A 14,599-nucleotide genomic window follows, 5' to 3' on the forward strand; every position below is an offset into this window, starting at 1 on the left:
CCAGTTGGATTGGAAAATGGGAGTGAAGCACAAGGAAACTTGATTTTGCCCCAGTGAGGTTGTTATCTCAGTGCAAACTGCTCCTGTTGCAAGCAGACAAATGCCAGGGAGGTGGTGAAAGTGCCCTGCAGGCAGCCAGGGCATAGAGAAAGTGGAATATGGGCCCTTTTCTGCAACTCTTGCTGTTGCCTTTGTGCACCTTGAGGAAGGCAATACCTGTTTTGCATTTAGCAGTGCGCTATTTAAAAGGGACTTGGAGCAATGCACTGCCTCATCCGTTGTTAACTTGTCTCTCACGCCCTGCTTTCAGTTGCACTGCATTGAGGAGTTCTGAATGATTTTTCTCCACAAATTAGGGGGAAAAAATATGGATTCAATATTCTTTTTTTTTTTGCATTATATGTTTGTTTAGAACTGGTGATCAAATCAGCTCAGATTGGGTGCAGAAGGCAAGGTGAGCTCCCCATTAAGGTAGATATACAAGTATTTGCTGTACAGAGCAGAGTTATATGCAATGGCTGTTATGTACTTGGAAAAAAAGCCTGGCTTTAGAGGTGCACAACAGTGTGTGTGGGGGGGGGGTGTGGGGGTGGTGTTTTTGTATTCCTCACAGCTGTCCTGTGTCCTGTTTTATTGTCAGTGACTGACAGTTGGATTTATAATGGAAAGCCTGGACGACCTCATACCACGTTCAACAGGTGGAAGCACCCTGCCCCAAATTCCTCTCTGGCTCTTGGGAGCCACACCAGTCAAAGAAAGTGGGGAGGGAGGCTGGGGGGGGTTGGGGGATTTAGCAGCTCTTTTGGCTGCAATAGCCAGCTGCCCCTTTCTAATTTTAGAAGGGGTGTGCAAGAGTTAGTATGGAGTGGAAAACTTTCCAAACCTCTCTCTTAAAGCTGCAATAATGAAGTTAGTGTAAGATGAGATTGTGGCTGTTTAGCCCTGACTTACTGTATCCATCCACCGCTTCCAGTGCCTGGGGAGTGCTTGCAGCGGTGTCTCCATTGCTTCGCAGTGTAACAAGCAGTTCATCAAACTGAATTGGGATGAGAGTCCTTCCTTTTCTCCCGGCTGTTTGCAGGTAAACAGTCTCCTTATTTCTAATCTTAAGAGAATTTCACGAGGGAACTGAGTTTGCTGTCAATTTCTCCCTTGTTTCTTATAATTCTGACTGGCTGAGAAGTGATTTTCATGCTTGAGAAAATTTCAGTGTGATTCCCCACGTACCTGAAACAAGACAAACTGCTTGCAAGCAGAAACGAGAAGCTATGGTTAAAAGCATAATTAAAAAGGTAACGCATTACAAAAGTGCTGAATAATTTAACCAGGCTGCCAAGGCAGCAATATTAATGACCGAATTTAAGCAAACACCAGGTGATGATGGGGAATGGAATAATGTAATCTGCCTTTCTCTGTGATCAAGGCTCTCATATGCTGCAGTAATATTGCCTGCATTGACTGATGTTGTCATTATTACTAACAGCCTTTGCTTGCATTTGGAAGGTGCAGGTTTGTTCTTTAGGACTTGGGAAGGAACAAGGCACTCCCTACCACTTTTTCCCATCAGAGCTGTGCATGTCTTGGTGTCCTATTATTTTTTCCTCAACCCAACCAAATAGCATTTTCCAATGCCATCTCAAGCTTACCTCTTGTTTCAAAGGAGGCATGCTTACTCTGGAAAACACACTCTGTAATTAGACTGTGTATGTAAAGGAGCCAAATTAAGGCTTGATGAGTACCCTGTAATTGTGACATGATGAAGTTCTGAGTCGCTTAAGCTCTGCAGCTGCAATGGTCTCAGAGTTCAGGCTGCTTTCCCATGTTGTTCCCATCCTGGGGTTATTTATATGCAGAACTCCATTCACAAGAGGGGGTTATGTAACAATACTTTAATCCCAAAGGAAAAGCAAGCAGAAAGCTCCAGTGATTTCAGCGCTGCTTTAGGGGCTCTATGGCAGATAGCACTCCACCCCCGTGCTCCCCCAAGACATTTGGCACCTGTAATCAAACCATCACGCTAATTACTGGAAACCAGAGTCTGGCCAGGCTGCAGACAGGCCCTCAAGGAGTTCCTAAATTAACCGGAGGAATAATTGGCTTTTTTTTTTTTTTTTTCCACCCCTATTCTAATGACTCGCCTTCTCCAATGGAAATCATTGTGCTGCAGCCGGTGTAACATCTGAGAGCTAGATTGGAAAGGCGGGTTAACTGTTCCATTTGGAAGCAGGGCGTTGGGAGCTGCTTTCATGCACATGAGGGCTGAACCAGCGGGTCGGCCCGGCTGGAGCAGGACGCGCTGTGAGGGAGCGCTGAGGGCACGGCGGCTCCATGACAGGGCCGGGCCGCCCCGCCCGCAGCCGGCCGCCGTCCCGCCCCGGGCCAGGCGTGGGCCCTGCGAGCACCATGAAAGCAGCAGCGCCGAGCCGGCACCGCCCTCAGCCCTTCCTCAGCCTCGGCCCGGGCTCCAGCCGAGGTAGGAGCGGAGCTACGAGCCGGGAGCGGCACGGGTAGGACGCGCCACACCACAAACAACATGGCGCCGAGGTGAGGAGCGGCGCGCGCCCTGCCGGCCGCCGCCATGTTGGGGAGGTCGCGGCTAACCGGTTCTCGCGAGACTTAGCCGCGCGCTCCCGCCCTGCCCCGCGCCGCCGCCGCCGCCGTTCCGTGTCAGTCGTTGGCCGGTAATGGCGGCGGGCTGACGCCGCTGACGGAGCGCGCGGCGGCGGGTTGCGGAGCCGAGCTCCGGGCGCACGTTTTACTCTGTGCTTTCGCGGGATGTCCCGGGACACGGGCGGTGCACGGCGAGGAACCGCTGCCACCAGGTGAGCGGGCGTCGGGAGCGGCCCAGGCCCGGCGGCGTCGCCGGCTGCGTCCCGCTGCGGGGCCGGGCTGTCAGCGGGCCGGGCTCCTTCGGGCCTCCTGCGTTGATGGAGCCGGGCCGGCGGGGGAACGGGCGGGGCGGGGCCGTGTAGCGCCGCCGGTTGTCGCCGTGTATATATGGGGAAATAGCGGCCGCGGGGCTCCCTCCAGAGCCGTGGAGCGGCCGACAGCCCCTGCCCGCGTTCGGCCTGTCTGTGACGGGCTGAGCAGCGTTACTAAGCAGCGTTATTGAGCAGCGTTATTGAGCAGCTCTCAGGGCGCCCCGTGCCCGGCGCCGGCTCCGTCCCCGGCTGACAGCTGCAGCAGCGAGCTGCCACCGCCTTGTGCCGCTCAGCTGGGCGTGCGGGGCTTTGTGCTGCTGTGACTGGGGCTTTGAACACAGTGGATATGGTTTTCTGAGCTTTAAGGCCCGCTGTCGGTGTGCATAGTTGGGCTGTAAGCCGTATCACGGCAACCGGGCGTTTCTTGGCACATCGCACTCCTGCCCTCGGAGCTCCCGGTGTGGGATAGCTGTGCTGCTAAGTACACTCTCCGGTGCCCCGTCGCTTCACAGCCTCACCGGTCAGCCCCGTGTTGGGTCATTGCTTCATGGGGCTGCCCAACGGACACCTGGAAGCTGCCCCAGGAGTCCGGTGCTACCGAAAACACAGCACAGAACTGTCTACAACGCGCGCTGGAGACATTACAGGAGTTTAAAGGAGTCCAGGCTGATGTGCTCACTGCTCCTCATCGCTCCGGTTGCTACAGCAGCTTCATTAGGTAACACTTTAGATAATTAAATACAACTGAGGGTGTGGCCACGCTGACACTGTTGAAGGCTTCAGTTTCTGCATGTAACTCCCTTGAACAAAGGTGTGCTGCACCCGCTGTGTACAGCAAGTGAATTCGTGCAGCAGTGACAGGTTTCTGCAGGGGGCCGGGGTGCTGTGGGAGCTGCTGTGCTGTGGGTTCAGGTCTTGTACGGCCTGTAGGTGTGGCAGGTTGTGATGTGTAACTTCTAAATCATGTTTGCACAAACTGAGTTGGTGTGTAGCTCTGTTTTGTTGCTGTAGTGCTGTCAAGACTTTATGGATGTAAACCATCCCGATGTGGACAGCATCTTTCAAGCCTTGTGATTTGTGCCACCGCAGTAAAAGTGTCCATTGAGAACTAAGTAAGTGGATAGGAGTTATTGGAATTGCAACTGTGAAGAACTAACTTGTGATGGCTCAGCTGTGATGTGTTTTGGGCTTTTTCTTGCACTCCTCTCCCAGGTGCCCTGCTGGTTTCTATTGGGGTGGGTACTCATTGTTTGACAGCTGAGCATCAAGCTGTTGACGTGGTGATTCTGCTTGGATTTGAGTGCTCAGTTGAGGCTGTAGTCCCGTTACTCTTTTACATTAGCCATGTGTTTGGTACCAGCTGAAGTCTGGAGTTAATGCACATAGATCTGCAAGGTAAGAATAGGACTTCTCTTTATCAGTACAGCATTGTTTAAGAAGTGCTAGCAGTGTACTGAGGAATGTAGTTTGTGCTATTCAGTAGAGGTGGTGGTAGTGAGAACCAGCATGGCAGTGTAATTATGGTGGGAGAAGTTGAGTGGAGAGAGAAAACTTTCCTAGTATCTCAGGCACGTGGCTGGGTTGGAATGTCTGAATGTAAAAATGATCTGTAAGTGCCTGGAAAAGATATGTGTATCATTGTGCTAATGATGTAATAGGCTTTAATGGACTGCTCTGTTGAGAAGAGAATTCCTTTTATGCTTAGCTGAGAAACCTTTGGTGATACACTGAAGGAAGAATGGAGCAAATACATGAATGAATCAGTTAGAGAGGGGCTTAGTCTTCTCAGCAGGGTCCTGGTACCAGTCTCTACTGGTTACTGGCCTTTCCAAGGCAGGACTTGCTGAAGGACCCAGGCTTATTCTGCTGAATGATTTTCTTCTCTGTCACAAATGCAAACATCTTCATAGTCAAAGGCAATCCAGAACCCTGAATGGATGGGGAAATGCTCGTGTGCATCTCCTTAATAAATGGCTCCATTGTCTGTGCCTTTGTACTCCGATTTCTTCCCCAACAATGAATGGAGTTACATGAGCTGTCACAACGTTCATCTCAATAGATTTCCTCCGAGTACCTCCTAGGATGTGATGCAGCAGAGTAAGACATTTGATGCATTTTACTTTTGGCTAAGCCACTAATTTAGTTTTTAGCTCCAGCCATTGCTTTTGCATTGTTTATGATGAAGCAGGGACACTTTTGCAAGTTGACTTGCAAATATTCGTCCTCAGCTTATACCTGGACAGGGGGGACATTCAGTAGTGTTTCATGGAGTATTTTGGTTGCTCTCTTTTCTAGCTTAAGACAGACCAAAAGTCACACATACATAGATACATAAATGAATCCTTTTGGTTTATAGTTTGTATTTTCTTAACAACCAGAACACAAGATCTTCTGGTATATTTACTGCTTGCACAGCAAGACTGAACAGTATTACCTACAACATTACTCATTCAGAGCAGCTAACAGTTGTGCCTTGTTGGTTACTTTCAGCATTTTTATGCATCAGCCTCACATAATTACCTGTTGTCTCACATACAGCCTTACTCAGTGGGGCCCACAGCAGTGTGGACCAGTAAACCAGTTCTGAGTCATAGCAATAGCAGCTGCTTGAACACAATAGCAGGCAGAGCTACCTGTGCAGGCACTGGGGTTGTTAGAAGCCAGGGACTTCATCATTAGGCACGACTCAAATAACCCCCAACTTGTTTATTTGGAATAATGCAATATGGTAAAAGCTCAGAATCCAGAAAATGGAGTGGCTGGATGTATTCTGAACTCGAGCATATCGTTAGAAATTGTACTGTGTGGCATTTAAGGAGTCATGGAAAGCGTTTCTGGCACCTTTAAATAGAAATTCCACCGCTTTCAGCAGCCTTGCTCAGAAAATGAGTTTGTTTGACAAGGTCTGACCACCTGTGAGTGTCTGTTCTGGCAGCAGCACAAAGCTGTGGGTGTGCAGGCAGGAGTTCAAGTGCATCTTAGAGACTTTCAAGGTGAGGCTGGATCAGCCCCTGGGCCACCTGATGGAGCTGTGGTGTCCCTGTTTAGTGCAGGGGAAATGGGCTAGATGGCCTTTAAAGGTCTCTTCCAACTCTAAGGATTCTATGACAAAGATTTAGAGCAAGGGGAGGATGGCTCTTGCTGGCGCTGCTGCTTTATGGTAGCCAAGCTGTGCAAAGTGCTGGCCTTGTATTTCCAGCCTGGAACAGAAGTTCTCACTTCATGGGTTAAACAGAAGTCCGTATGAATCACCTGTTTCCCTCCTTCCTTTTACAAGCCTTCATCTTTACTGCGGTGCGATTTGATTTCCTTTGGCACCCTTGTGTTTATGTAAGAAGCAAAGTCCTGGGGGATATCATTGGCTCTACATACTGTGGGTGTTTTTCTTGTGATTACTGACTTCTAATGAGAGCAGTGGTCAGTCTCTTGCTCATACACTCTTCCTTCTCTGAATCCATATGATGCAGTTTCCTTTCCCGTTTCCTTGTTTCAGTGTTTTCTCAGTTTCTTCCTTCCTTTGCTCTTGGTTGTGCTACCAAGGAAAAAAATCATATTGAGCACTCTTGGAAAACTGAACAACAAAACCACTGTCCCCATTTCTTTTCTTCCTTTTTGCTGCTCATTCATTGCCTTATTGTGCCCATAGGAATTGTGTGTGGAAGATAGTTGTGTTTTCTCTTCATTTTCTTGCAGGAGTTAGCTTTTCTTGCTAGTTTCCCCTTAATGCACTCATCTACAGCAGTTCTGCTGCACCTTTTGGTACGTACCTTTTTCTTTTTTGGACAAATGGGTAAAAAACAAGATAGGCACGTGATGTAGGCTTGGAACATCAGAACACGTTTGTGTCTTAGCCATCCACCCAAGGCTTGACAACCAGTGTTTGGTGAGCCCAGGCAGGCTGTGTGCCTGCTTGGGAACCATCACACCACCAGATCAGCTTTGCTGAATCTGCAGCCTTCCAGTTTTTTCCATGGCCTTATCCAGGCTGCAGATAACCTTTGGCATCCAGAAGGTCTTTGGAATTTCAGTTGTTGAGCTGCTGTTTATCCCCTGCTTCATCCAGCTTTGTGTGCTAAATGGGGATGGACCATTCAGTTTTTGAAGCAATTCTTACAATGTGTTTATTCTTAAAATTGCTCTTGGAATGTTGAGACACATCCTTTGCATCACATTCTAACCTAGTGATATTCTATGGTCACTATTCACATCAGTGTGTTTTAGTGCCAAACCGATCCATTCACCTCTGTGTAAATCCTATCAATAGACTTAGCAACTGTATCTTGATTTACTTTTTCTTTCTTTTCTCCCCCACTCCACCGCTGCTTCTCCTCTGGTGTAACTTCTTGCAGAGCCAGGCTATTAACTTAAACAAATACTTGTTTTTCAGAGGGCGCTGCTTACTCATGTGAGCTGTAGCAATAGGAAGAAGTTATTCTAGGAATTCAGAGGTTGGTGGAAGTCAGCATCATTGGTGGATTTGAAAAGCTGCTGAATTCTTCCCCTCCTTCCAAAAGGACGGGATGGGGACACCTGGAAAGCCAGCCTTTACACTTACACATGGCGTTATGAGTGGAAACCAGTGCTTGTTTAATATCTATTTGATATTAAAATTGGGCTTACTGTTTCAGTCTGACTTGTGATCTGCTCCACTCAGGTTCTGGGTTGCCAACAAGAACAAATAGTTTCATGCTTCTTTTCTTTTTTCAGCCTGATCTTCTTAAAATAATCTAGGAATAGATAGAGAATATCACTACACTGTGTTTTCAAGGGCATCATAAAAGAAGCTGTATATATCTGTGTTGATAGAGATGACAATTCTAGTCCCAGATTGAGATCCACTGTATATGTTGGTAACTCAGTGGATAAGTGTAAATCTCAAGTAATTACTTGGAGAGGGTTAATGAGTTCCCTTAAGAAACGGTTGCAAGTTCTCTTATGCTAAATGTATATACTGAGTGTGTTTTGTCATGTTTCTCTTGGTGCTACAAGCCTGATGATGGTGATTTCATCCCAGTGATCAAGGTCTTACTACCTTTAGCATGCAATTTATTTAATTTTTATGTGATTATATGTATTTTTTTGTAGATAAATTGACATGATGTGGACCAACAAGTCCAGTGAGGTGCCTCAGCAGAATCTGAGGCATAACCAAGCCAAGGATTCGACTGGAGGTATGGACTCTCTCTACTGTATTTCTTTGCTGTAAAAAGTCTTTTATCATGGCTTCTTTGAAACTTCATGGAGCTTTTATAGACAGCATTCTTCTGCCTCACTGTGGGAGCTAAGACCATGTATTATATGACTTATTTTCTGCAGAGGTAGCAGTTTGGTACTGTGATCTGCAGAGTATTTGCTGATCTGCGCTGGGAATTGCCAGCCTGTGGTGTGGCTGCCAAGATGGCATAGAGACAGATTTATTTTTCCAATGTTGTAGAGGGGGAACAGTGCAGGAACAGAGGTTGGGAACTGTACGCTCCTGAAAGAAGCATCTGATAAGCAGTTACTCTTGCCTCTAGCTCAGTTCCAAAGCGGTGAAGAGCTGCAGACTGTTGAGTAGAAGCAGTAGATCATCCCTGGCAGCACTTAAGTTGCCTAGAGCTGGAGGAATCCAATGAACCTTTTACTGTTGTGATTTTGTCTGTAATTGAAAGGGGGGGGGAAAAAAAAGTATATTACATCCCTAAGAGGAAGAAGGCTCTCATCTGGTAGAGCAGCTGAGTCACATGCTAAGTCTGTGGTTCACAATCAGGCATATGATCCTCACTGTGACCAAACTGGACTCCAGAAATTTCAAAGTAGGTACAGATGAATATTTTATCTACAAGAGGACATTATTATTGATTGTCTCCTGTGATACATTCAGTTTCTTTTCAAGTTATGTACATTATGAAACTGAGGGGCTCTGTAGACATGAAACACCATCTCTCAAAGGCAGAGCAGTCATTTTTGTCTTACTTTCTTATCCCTCCTGTTCCTTAGCATCGTTTTATCTTGCCCTAGATGGTATCAGCAGCTTTTTTACTGTAAGGAAAATGTATATATATTTAAGATTTCTTAATACTTCTGTCCTCCATGGCTCTGATCCACTTAAAGTTTTTGGACGTTGTGTTTGTAAGTAATTACACATATATATATACAAACACACACACACACACACACATTTAATTATATATATATATAATTTCTTAAAGAAAGAAGTGAACTGAAGAAGTAAATAATTGTAGAGGAAAGCACTGCTGTATCCTGCTGACATGGGCTTTGTGCAGAGCTCATGCTATTTGGATTAAAAGGCTGAAGTTGATTAGTGCCTTGTGCTTTGCTCTTCATGAACATTACTTCATCTAAGATATTTGTATTGGGGTAGATAACTGGCTTTGTTATCTTCTATAATGTGTGGTAGATCTGGTTTCAAGTCTTGTAATGCATTCAGCGTAACTTAGTGAACTCATTAAATCTGACATTAAATATCTTATTGCTCTGTTAAGATGAATCATGGCTGATAACAGCCTCTTACCGAGGGTATTTACAGGCTGGAATTGAGTCATTAAAAGAACTCAATTAGCGAGCCAATGAAAATTGTTCTCAAGCAGCATTTTCTTTCATTATTTTCCATTTAGTAATAAGTAACTTATTTCTTTTCTTCTGCTATACGTGATCCAACTGCAGGATGGACTGCCCTTTCTCAGACTAAGGCTGCTGTAAGTACTCGTTCTTAACTGCTTTGCAAATTAGAATAGTTGGAATGAAAATATTACTTTGTTCAGTGGTTTGCTGTTAGACAAGTTGAAAATGAAGCAAGAGATTGTGGAGTGCATGCATGTTGAACAGTCCTGTATCATTATGTATTGCCATTAATTTATTCACAACAGCTTACTTATGGAAACATATCTATATAACAGAGCATAATTCAGATGATCTTTTTAAACAAATCCTAATAATCTTCCACTTTTCTGGTCAAAAGCTCTCTAGTTTTTCAACACAACTATTGTGAAGTTGCTATTGGCCCACGGTTTTTATTCTTTATGAAAATGAGGGGAAAAATGACACGTGGGGAAAAAACTTGAAAGCAATATTTTAATATGCATAATCTTCAAATTCTAGCTACGTCATATAGAGAACAAATTGGAAATAGCTCCCACCAGCACAGCTGTGTTTAATTCTGTCATGGATGCCAAGAAGCCCTCTGGTAGTACCAGCAGGAAAGTAGGCAGGAAAGGTATGTATTATGTATGGCGTAGAATGCGATGCAGGGTGAAGCCACTGCAGTCTGGAAAGCCTTATTCTTTTCCTCCACCAACCCAACCTTCAAGTGTCCAGGGTGTCTTCTGCTAATGATCTCTACTGATGAGAAACTAATTGTGCAGAATAAACTAGTATTTTCTTCTCTTAGCTTGGGAATTAAAATTTGCAGTATGGCTAGAATGAATGACAGGGCTTGCCTATCGTTATGAGTGATCAGTGCTTATCTCATCTTGATAGCTTGTTTTATTGGGGTTTTGATAACAATTGTATATGCCTATATTGTATATGCTCTACTTACTCTTCAGTGCGTGTAGTAGATCAACTTTGAGTGGCAACACAGCGTACATAGGTTTAATTCCATCTAATTAATGTTTAAGCATTATTGTCTCTTGTTAAATTATAGAATCATAGAAAGGGTTGTGTTGAAAGGGAGCGCTTGCTAAGCATGCTCCTAGTTACTGCAATCAGACTGTAGTAAAAGAAAGGGAGAACTTTACATTTTCTTTTGGAGTGCTGCTTGAACTCCCCAAAACTGTGTTGCTTACTCATTCAGCTCCAAGAGCTTTCTCCTTCTGGAGAGTTAAATATATAAAGGGTTCTCTGGTTTCTGTTTCAGCTTCCCGGTCTTCCAGCCAAACTAAATCAGGCAAGGAGAAATCCTCACGCAGTCCTCTTCGAGCAACAACCCTTGAAAGCAATGTGAAAAAGAGCAGCCGGGTGGAATTTCGTGAACCATTGGCTTCATACAGGTTAGCTGGAACAACTGACTGTTAAAAATATACTCAAATAAAAATAAAGCTAATACTGGTATTGTTTGATAGTGATTCCCAAATGTATTTTTCCCCCCACCCGCAAGCGTCGCGTGGTGTTGGGCAAGTTTCTTCATTTTTAAGTTACAGACTTATTTTTTTGTCCAGAGAATGAGTTTAAAATGAAACGTGTTGAAATGGGGCTAGTTTGGATGATGGAGATTCACCTCTTGAACCTCAGTAAAAATATTGTCAGTTAAAATATTAAATGAGTAAAAATATGAAATATGTTTTTGTCCTAATGATATATGCACCACAAGTCTATTAAAATCCTATTCACAGAGTGCAGAAAAGTACTTCAAATTTGGAATAGTATCTTTATATAATTTCTTCGGACTTTTCTTATTAAATATATCACGTTCAAGTTTTAAAAGAACTTACCTTTGAAGTGGTGACGAGTCATTCCTGGTAGTTGATGAGTATGTTTATAGCTGACTTGCAAGGTCCTACAGTTGCACTTGTGATGGTGACTTTTTCTTCCTTATTACAGCAGGGATACACTGAGTTCTCTGCCTCATCATGGCTCTGGCCAAGTGGAAGCCAAGCCATTTCTGTCTTGTTTGGACTTCTGTGAGACAGAAGAGAAGACTGAAGTAATGGGCCATGTGATACTTGACAGAGATGAACAGGATCTCCATGGAAGAAATTTTGAAAGTCCAAGTTCTTCTGCTGCAGACAAGACTGTTGTTAGATATTTAAATGACGGACCAGCAATTGAAGCCTTGCAAAAAAGCGAGGCATTTCTTAAAGCTGCAACACCTCCAATGCTGGAAGAGTTAAAACCTAGCAGCTCCAGAGGAGATGGGAGTAGCATTAAAGCTCCTCTGAGTAGCACATCCCAGGACATGGAACTGAAATTGTCTTTCCCTTCTGCCACGAGTACCAGTGCTCATAGGCTGGAAATCTTGAAGCGGCAGCAGCATGATGCTAAGCTGGAGAAGCTGAAGGAGCGGATTCGTAAGCAGTGGGAGCGTTCTGAAGAGTTGGGTGGCAAAGGGCAGCACTCAGGATTTGCTGAGCAGCCTGTAGTGATCACAAACGTGGAGAATACTGTTGCTGCCAAAGTCAGGAAAGTGACAGCAGCGCCTGCTGCTCCAGCATACAAAGGTATGGAGGTGTAGAATCCCTGTTAGTTGCTTGTAGCAAAGGAGCAAAGTTCAATCCTTCTAAGTATCAAAGCATGGAAATGACTCGCTGCTGTGCTCAAGTAGTACAGGAGGAATAGAATGGTATGATCACAAATCTGGGCAAGAAAGAAGAGAAATTCTCAACAATCTTAAGAAGTGTGAATTCCTTTTAGAATCTTTCAGTCTCTTCTTATGAATTACTTTGAAAAATAATCTTGCTATTATTACTATTTGGGTTTATTTTGATTGTTGGTTTTTTTTTTTTTATGTTCCCAGGTGTTAGCAACACGATATTGACTGAGAAAGCTTTTTCAGCTTTTTCTAAATACTCTGCGGGTTTTGATCTGTGGGCAGGCAGCATTCTGATGTATTGCTTTCTTCTGGTTTACTATTAGTAATTCAAATAGTTTCTCTTTTATTTGGCAATTTCTCATTCCTTATGTTCCCCAAAAGCTTTATTTACGTTTTACACAATTATTTCAAACTCTTCAATTGTTTACTTCCAGGTTTCAATCCTGCTGAAACTAAGTTTCGTGCTCCGGCTGGAAAGATCTGGCGTGAGCAAGGATTTCACGTTGGTCAGGAGCTGTATAGAGATATGGCATTCCAGTTGACAGGTGATGTGCGTTTTGAATTTATTAAGCAACAGGGCCTCCTCTGAGGGGCAGAAAATTATTAGTCACAAGGCTACAAGGCTATGGAAACAAAAAATCAAAGCAATGAGTGCTAAATACATTGTATCCCTCTTTATAGGAGGGGCAGCTTGTTGAACATTAACAAGAAAAATCCTTCTCCCTCATTCTTTCCTAGAAAGAATAGAATATAAGTACTGAAGGGCATCAAATGATGTCTTTTCCTTGAAATAGGTATTCAAAGAAGAAAGGCTTCATTATAACAATATTTTGATTTTCTGTCTTCTTTTGCATGTGTTTGCATAAAAACTGAGTGAGGATGATTACTGTAAAACATACAATGCAACTTTTAAGCTGCTAAACAATCGAAACTGTAACACGTGCTTTATGTTTTCGTATTTATGGCACCAAGACACAGTCTTCATTCATTTTTTTCACTCTATTGCCACAAACAGGCATTTGGGTCATGTTTTCAGTGAACTTCTGTCTACGAAAGAAACGGGCTGTGTGTCCAACTGTGTTTTTGTTCTAATACCATGAGTAGAACAGCTGTAGTGGAACGTGTCTCCTTGCTGACCTGAAAGGATTATATTCAATAGCTGATACCAAGTAATCAAATGCTGGAGCTGCACATAATATGTGCTATCAATGTATTTTTAGCCCATAGGATTATCTATCCATGTGTTAACTCTGTAATAAAGTTACAGCATGTAGAGTTCTGGGTGTGTATAATGACTTGTATCAAAACCACTCCACAGTTCTCTGTTGCTTAAATAAGCTGTAAGATTTCTAATAACTGCAGAAGCTTTTCTCTTCTGTTCAGTGAGGTTTGTGCACGTTAGCACAGACCATGCAGAATAACTTTGCATCTCCAGAGAATCCCAGACTTCCAGTAATCCTGTTTTCAGAGTTGGCCTCACTGAACAAATTTGTTGTAATATGAATAGAGTGAGTGGAAAGCAATTGCAATTTCCTGGTATGGGGAAAGAGCTGTCTGGCACTGAGATTGCAGTCATTGAGGTTTCTGATGCTTGCTGCTTTCATTCCCTATGCTTGTCAGGCTCAAATATGAATGGAGAATTGGTGAGGAGAGGATACAGAGGGCAGAACAAGACTCTTAAATTTCCATTTGGTATCACTTGTTGATCTGTCTCTGATCCTTTCTAGGCCTTTCTAGGCCTTCATCAGTGAATTCAGCTGAATTTAAGTACTGAAAAAAATCAGTATTGGCATCTAAGTAATAAAACTTTGTTCATGTTGGATAGAGGAACAAACAGTAATGGCTGTGGAGTTCCATAAATACAGTCTGGTTTTACTGGGATTAAGAAAAGCATCTTCAAAGCATGTGAATTAAAGTGCTTCTAGAAGTCTGTGGTGGGCTGCTGGAACTGAAGGCACAGCTGCCAATTGTTCCTAAGCAGTGCTTGTTTCTGCTTTCTACCAGGACAGCTGGGACGCCCACTCAGTGCAGATAGTGATTAAGCCACATCCATTTTTCTTTCTTGTTCAATTTACCCTAATGTAAAAGCATGGTAGAATACAAGTTTGTTGTTAAGTGTGGCTGGCTTCTCTAAAGCCTAAAACATAGTTGTGTTCTAAATGAGGGCTTCAGTGATACAGAATAATTCTGCATCACTGGGTGAGTTCTGCAGCAAATTTTGCAGCAAGTCGGGCACATGGGTACCCTGTCCTGCACACTTGGACACAGAGGCAGTGAGTGGATCTTATGTCATGCATTAACATGGAAACAGCAGCCCTGGTATTTCAGGAGAGAAAGAACTACGCATTTGTGTGAAACATTAGTACTGTAAAGTGGAATGTCTGTAGTAGAAGAGAGTAAAGAATTGTTTCTACCTATCAAAATAACA

General features: G+C 44.0%; 1 protein-coding gene across 9 annotated transcripts in view; it reads left to right on the top strand.

Annotated features, from left to right (window-relative positions):
* Positions 1 to 965: 965 nt before the first annotated feature.
* The window catches only part of CEP350 (centrosomal protein 350), a 56,344-nt gene continuing 42,710 nt past the window's right edge, over positions 966 to 14,599 (top strand). For 6 of the 9 annotated variants that reach the window (XM_015869618.2, XM_015869622.2, XM_015869625.2 and 3 more), the window contains exons 1-7: positions 2,625 to 2,822; positions 8,007 to 8,092; positions 9,588 to 9,619; positions 10,023 to 10,137; positions 10,780 to 10,912; positions 11,463 to 12,079; positions 12,606 to 12,716. In XM_015869618.2, coding sequence (XP_015725104.1) covers positions 8,017 to 8,092; positions 9,588 to 9,619; positions 10,023 to 10,137; positions 10,780 to 10,912; positions 11,463 to 12,079; positions 12,606 to 12,716 — 1,084 coding nt within the window. In that variant the 5' untranslated portion in view covers positions 2,625 to 2,822; positions 8,007 to 8,016. Of the gene's footprint in view, positions 1,082 to 2,425; positions 2,545 to 2,624; positions 2,823 to 3,112; positions 3,640 to 8,006; positions 8,093 to 9,587; positions 9,620 to 10,022; positions 10,138 to 10,779; positions 10,913 to 11,462; positions 12,080 to 12,605; positions 12,717 to 14,599 lie in introns of those variants that run through there. The other 3 variants (XM_015869621.2, XM_015869620.2, XM_015869619.2) reach the window with 3 other exon arrangements.

This window comes from Coturnix japonica, chromosome 8 (assembly GCF_001577835.2).
Source record: "Coturnix japonica isolate 7356 chromosome 8, Coturnix japonica 2.1, whole genome shotgun sequence".
Taxonomy (NCBI): domain Eukaryota; kingdom Metazoa; phylum Chordata; class Aves; order Galliformes; family Phasianidae; genus Coturnix; species Coturnix japonica.